This window comes from Trematomus bernacchii, unplaced genomic scaffold (assembly GCF_902827165.1).
Source record: "Trematomus bernacchii unplaced genomic scaffold, fTreBer1.1, whole genome shotgun sequence".
In the NCBI taxonomy this organism is placed as follows: domain Eukaryota; kingdom Metazoa; phylum Chordata; class Actinopteri; order Perciformes; family Nototheniidae; genus Trematomus; species Trematomus bernacchii.
The window spans coordinates 2,275,649-2,282,117 of NW_022987821.1; the positions used below are offsets into that span (position 1 = coordinate 2,275,649).

Consider the following 6,469-nt stretch of genomic DNA (forward strand, 5'->3'; position numbering starts at 1 on the left):
TGGGATTTGCTAACTTTTGCACAGATTAGAAAACTTGCTGTACTGGATAACAATGTCCCTTTTGAAATACTTAGTGCTGTTCACAATTGTTTTTATGCATTTTTTTAAATGTTTGCCACTGTATTTTATACAATGCAACACTTAACAGCTCATTTGAATGTTTCTGTTCTTAACTATATTTAAATAAATGAAATATCATGTAAATAGACTGGGAAAAAAATGCGCAATTGTATAAATGAATAAACAGAATGCATACTGATTAGAAAGTGTTTATTGTGGGTAACAAAATATGATCTGAACTATGGCATTAGGAGTGTGCAGGGCATCTTTAAAAAGTACAACCAGCTGTGTTTGTAGGGAAACATTCAAAACAAAGTGTGAAGCTGCACTAATCTCAGGCTTTATCTCACTAGCATTATAACAGTTATCACAGTCACTTTGGCTCGTTATCAACTTTCACATCAAGCTAATCTAAACTTATATAAAAAAACAGAAATAAAAAATATGGCAAGAAAGGAGAAAGCTCTAATAAAACCATAACCATATCAAGTTCAGTGTAAAGGCATATGAACATGTTTTGTGTAAATGCTGCTAATATTTCATCATTAATCATGATGCTGCCTGACAAGGCTCTCTAGAAGCGAGTTTCATATATTAGCGTACATTCAGATTATAATGGCACATTAGGTGTCTCACAGGTCGACACATCCAGCATCACTCTGGCATCCAATCGAAGATTTTTTTAAATGAGTTATAAATTATTCTAATTCCCTCTAATGTGAATACATACTGGCTTTATATAGATTTATATATGCGCCTGATTCAGCACGTCCCTGTGTGACTTACAAGACTAAACAGCAAGCGTTACAAGCATGAGTACTTTCCTGTTGCAGCTCAGTCAAAAATACTGGCCTCCCTTTGCATTCCCATGAGGCAGTGATCCAGACTCCTCCTCTGATTGGTCGGTGCCGCCTTAGATGCCCATCGTGCACAGGATGAACTGGTGACAGAAAGAAAGAGAGATGGAATTAACCTCAGCACCTCAACAGGATATGGTGTTTGAAGCTGCTCTGAGCCGTTTCATATGCAGGTAAGCGGCAGCTACATGGAACTAAAGAATAAAGGTCAGGTGGAGCCAAATTCAATTCTTCAATCAGTAGGCAGCAGGCTATGAGTTGAAACATCTGGACTTAAGCTATGTGATGCAGTGATATCTCCACAGGACACAGGACTCACGTCATCGTACTGGAAGGAGACGGCTTCATGCTGCATGGTGTCTTTCCTTTTGAAGTTCTCTGCACCAGGAACAGGAAACATCAGCGTCAATAAACACATTTCACGCTCAGTCCACATTAAACATCTGGACAGCAGTGTGTTCAGTGGAACGTGTCACATCATCTCTAGATGTGTGTACCTGTGAGAGCATGCAGTTTGATGCAGCAGGCCACGTAGTCGTCGAAGTAGATCCTCCCTCCTTTGTTGTAGCGCTTGATGATCACATTCTGAGCCTGAGGGCTGAGAATGAACCCTGAGGAACACAGAAGAAGATTAATATCAGGCCTAAAAACGCAGAATCCAAGTGCATTTTGTCTGGGCTTTTAAGTCATTTTTTTCTTCATTAAGTGTCATACACCTCTCCCAATAAACCTCCCTCATGCTTCAGCCTCACCCATAGCGTTGATGACCAGCGCCATCTTCTGCGGCTCCACAGTGCCGCTCCTGTCCCGGTCGAACATCACAAATGTCTGCTTCCAGAGGTTCAGAGCCGCGAACAGGTCCTTGAACTCGTTCAAGCCCATCTTCCTCGTGGAGTCCCGCTGCACACACTCGGGTTAAGATTCATAACTGCTGACCCACAGGTATAGAAACAGCTGGTTAACCCGGTTCAAGGACAAACACCACGCCTACTGTACATATACTTCCATGGTGAGTGTGAGTGGACAATAGGAGCAGCTGAGGGACTCATTGGTATTAAAGTTAGGATACATCCATCATTGCGATCATGACTCTGCAAGTCTCCAGGTTGAATGCTGTAAAGAGAAAATAAAGGGGGAAATTAGTAAATCTAGGTTTAAAGTCCATGTTTTCACACTTAACTTTAGTGCTAATTAATCCATCTGCTGACGGCGAAATCTGTTTTCCCTGATTAATGAATCAGTCATATGCTGTTAAAAAGGCTGTGCTTGTATTCAACTCTGTGTACTTTCTCAATCTCACAGCAATATCCATTACAGTCTTTAACTGTTAGTCTTTATTCATGAAAGGCAGTATAATAATATTGCTAATAATATTTTCTTGGTGAGCTCTTATGCCACCAAAAAACACAAATATTGAACTCAGATACTCTTCACTTTACGTCATGTATGTAATCTGCAACTTATACTCACATATTTCGTGAACTACCACTTCCTTCTCCTTTATACTAATGAATATTCATTTTTCACATGCACTGAAAGAGACTGTCAGCTGTCAACCAATCACAGAGGAGATAATAGTGGTTTGACACTTCCCCTCCAGAGAAATACATCACTTGATATAAAGACCTATTAGGCATTTTGTTAGTGTTTTAAAGCCCTCTAAGTTTGTGAGTACGGCCTCTGCTCATTTGTTAAATGCATGATGTAAAACAACTAAGAACTCATATTGTCTGAGGCAGTCTCTCTTGTGGAAGGAGTCGTGGACTTACGAGAGTAGGATCCGGTGAATCCACCCTGGGTGAGACACCTCTGCAGCTCGTCTGCATCCACCTCTCCGTCCTGAACACAGCAGGGGTTGGGGGGGGGGGACAAATTATAGTTTTACTTTTATGTAGGCATTTTAAATATTGCAGTCTTCCAAAGGACCACTTTAGATAAGGTAGTGTAGTGAGTCATTCATTACTGAAAGAGAGTGAAATCAAGTTCAAACAGAGCCCTGCTTCCTCTTAACTTCATAGTAACTGAACCGATTCATGAAACCTGATATGTCTGCAGAGAATGTCCTCTTTGTGACCACACTTCAATATGAAAGTGAAAGCTAGCCTTTGGTAAAACTCTGCCTTTTATATAGGCTACGTGTACTGTGTGCTCTCCTGTGAGGTTCCGAGAAGTGAAGAGTGCGAGTTCCTCCACACTAACCTGGCCTGCAATGGCGGTGAAGAAACCCCACATCGGGTTATGAGCATCAGCTTGGGCTTGGACTCGGGCGTCGTGCAAGCTTCGAAGTGCTCTTTCATAGTTGGCATTCCATCCCTGATGGGGACACATCAGAGACCAGGGTGGGTGTCATTAAAGACTCTCAAAGTGTTTATTCAAATGTAGAAAACAGGATACAACTACCACATATTTTTTTCACTTTCAATGGTTACTTATTATTATATAACTCACATATAAAGACTTTTTTAAATAGCAATTCATTGATTTTGACAACAGTTTGGGAAATGTGATATCTTGTTGTGCTTGTAATATATAAAGCATGCCAGTGTTACATTCACTGACTGCAGGTATCAACGTGAAGTGATGCCTGCCTGACTGTCACTCTGGAGGCCTGCTATTGGCTGAGGAACAATAAGCTTCTAACCCCTATTCATCAAAACTGAGGAGTCACTGCATTCCACACTTAGACGTAGATAAAAGCGATTTTTAGTTTAATATACAAAGTTTAAAAGGAGGTGTCTTGAGTCCCATTTTTCTAGTTTAATTGAGAAAATTAAAAACACTAAACAGAAGGAGGGTTACTCAATTAGCCCACTGTTAAAGTGTCTTGAGGACATAAAGGCCTGGATGGCGTGCAACTTCCTAAAACTAAATGAAGGAAAAACGGAATTAATTGTTTTTGGTGAACCCCGAACTAAAACTTGAGAGTCAGATTAAATCTGTGGTAAAAACGAGCTTTTATCACCTTAGGCAGCTAGCAAAATAAAACCCTTTCTCCCCAGACAGCAGTTTGAGACAGTAATCCACGCCTTCGTCACCACTCGTCTGGATTACTGTAACTCCTTTAACATGGGGGTCAGTGGGTCCTCCCTTGCTCATCTGCAGCTGGTGCAAAATGCAGCAGCAAGGCTTTTAACTGGAACACGAAAATATGAGCATATTTCCACCATTTTGGCTTTGCTCCATTGGCTGCCAATACATTTTAGGATTCATTTCAAAATCCTTTTATTTACTTTTAAATCCCTAAAGGGCATGGCCCCACCATATCTTTCTGAGCTTTCTGCTACACCCCAACCGCCCAACCGCCCAACCGCCCAACCGCCCTCTCAGGTCAGCTGATCAACTGCTCCTGAATGTGCCAAGAACCAGGTCTAAGCCTAGAGGGTTAGTGCTAGATCGTATACCTGGGTTTTAGGCGGAAGTGACGTAACCTGCCACCCAGGTCAAGAGACGAGCATGAATACATAATCTTTCCACAAAAATATCATAATATTATATTTTGAGAATTCATAACTTTGGAGGACAGCAGGCTATTACCAATATTTAAAAAATGACATCTCACAAGAAGAAAAGCACAGATGGGATTAACACTCAGAAAGCCACTGAGTGCGTTTGATTTCGGATTACAGTGACACACACAGTACGAGGTTTATTTAAAAAAAATAAAAGGGGGAGATATTTTAGGAGTGTGCTCCCTCTCACTCCTGTTCGCTGTCCTCCGGATTCCTGCAGGACTCCAGAGTCGCAAAGAGCCCATGCAAAATTAAATTAAATGTGTCTACTTTTACTACCAGATGTGCAGTCAGTTGCTGCAAAAGTTGCCGACTTCTCATCCAAGATTACGTCACTTCTGACGCCTAAAACCCAGGAGGTATACGATCTAGCACTAACCTAAGCCAGAGGGGACCGTTGCTTCTCTGTAGCGGCTCCCACAATGTGGAATGATCTGCCCCTGCATATCAGACAGGCCTCCACACTGTCTGCTTTTAACCCTCCTGTTATCCTCAGATGTACCTTACACCCTTTATCCACTGGGGTCAATTTGACCCCAGTGGTTTAAAACTCAAGACAATGATCATATTCCAAATGTTAACCAAAATGTATGTCTCTGGTGCTTTAGGTGTCTTAGTTGACTACCTAAATAACCATTTAAATAAAACATTACCCCAACCTCCCCCCCCCCCACAGACCCCTTTGCATCCAGAATTCCTATTACTGTATGTGACTATCGAAAAATATATAAATCACCATAAACTGATTGAAATAAAATGTTAAAGTAAGACCTTTTTGATGTTGTTAAAGGACCAATAACTAAAGCAGAGGGTATTTTTTTTTTTTACAATGATACATTTGCATGTAATAGTCACCTCAATATAATCCTACACAATCCATACAAATATGTGTAAAATGTTGACATTTTTATATGTTTGATACTACTAAAACAGCCTGGGGTCACATTGACACCAAGGAACACTGATGCGTACAAAGTGCGTACAGGACATTTAAAAAAGATCTTCATGTTCATTTGATGTTTACCCATTAGTCCTCACTAAATTAGGAAAAGTCATGAAATACTAAGCAAAAAACATTATGTGAACCATCTTTTTAGATACGTTAAACATTGAATGCGGTCAAATTGACCCCAAGGATAACAGGAGGGTTAATAGTATAACAATACGATAACATATCATTAACTCACCACAACGTATCCAGGATTAGCCATTTGGTGAAATAGGAAAAACTGTAGCAAGTTTGATATCTTAATAGTGGAGTGACGCCGACGGTATGCAAGGGTTTCTGTGAATACACGGTAGTAGCTTCCAATACGTCTGAGCAGTTGCTACATCACATCCGAGCTGCAGAGAGCTGGCGGAAGTTAGTTGACTGACGGGGGGAGATAACCAATAAGCGAGGAGCAGTGGAAGAAGACCCGCCCATCAATTGTTTAATGGGCTGCGTTTAGGTAATCCTCGTACATTTCATTTACTCTAAAACGACAGACAAAATGGTTTGAAAATTAAAGATTAAAAGGAAGAACACGAGTAAAAAACAAGTAATACATTTGAAAAAGATACATTCATCAAGCTGTTAAACACTTTTCCCCTTAATGTAATTTTTGGTAAATTGAGTTACGCTTCTGGTTGATTTTAAAGTTAAGAGTCTCCACTTTTCCAATATTTCCCAACTTCTCACTAAATTGTTCTTCACTAAATATGTAACTGTCATGCATGGCTTCATGTCACCACTAGATGCTTTTGAGATGTTTTGTCCACAAACATGTACTTTATTTCTAAAGTTAATGCAATGACAGTTAATTAGTTTAGCAACTTTTAAATAGAGGCAACTCATTGTGATTTGCAATTGGAAAATGAATACAGTATACATAAAAAAAACTAAATGAAAAGGAACAAAAAATTGCATAAAATGTAAAATCATAATAATCAGCTGAACTTTATGGGTATAACCTACTCCCTTTATATGTATCTGGTCTCTGCTTTATAAACCTTGAAGGAAAGAGCTAAACTAAATAGGAAATGCACACAGAACATGTATGA

General features: G+C 39.9%; 1 protein-coding gene across 1 annotated transcript; it reads right to left on the reverse strand.

Annotated features, from left to right (window-relative positions):
* Positions 1 to 253: 253 nt before the first annotated feature.
* Positions 254 to 5,779, reverse strand: LOC117498949 (sorcin-like). The gene is made up of 8 exons (XM_034151155.1): positions 5,614 to 5,779; positions 3,117 to 3,230; positions 2,687 to 2,756; positions 1,987 to 2,030; positions 1,670 to 1,817; positions 1,415 to 1,528; positions 1,237 to 1,295; positions 254 to 1,000 (listed from the first exon to the last, which is right to left on the reverse strand). Exons 1-8 carry the CDS (start codon positions 5,635 to 5,637, stop codon positions 974 to 976), a joined length of 600 nt encoding a protein of 199 aa, XP_034007046.1. The 5' UTR covers positions 5,638 to 5,779; the 3' UTR covers positions 254 to 973.
* Between the last annotated feature and the right edge of the window lie 690 nt (positions 5,780 to 6,469).

Excerpts from the sequence above, each read along its gene's own strand:
- LOC117498949 (XM_034151155.1), bottom strand. The coding sequence starts at position 5,637 with ATGGCTAATCCTGGATACGTTGTG. Across the intron at positions 2,757-3,116 it reads TCACCGCCATTGCAGGCCAG|GACGGAGAGGTGGATGCAGA; the intron begins GTTAGTGTGGAG and ends TGCTGTGTTCAG. Across the intron at positions 1,001-1,236 it reads TCTCCTTCCAGTACGATGAC|TTCATCCTGTGCACGATGGG; the intron begins GTGAGTCCTGTG and ends TTCTGTCACCAG.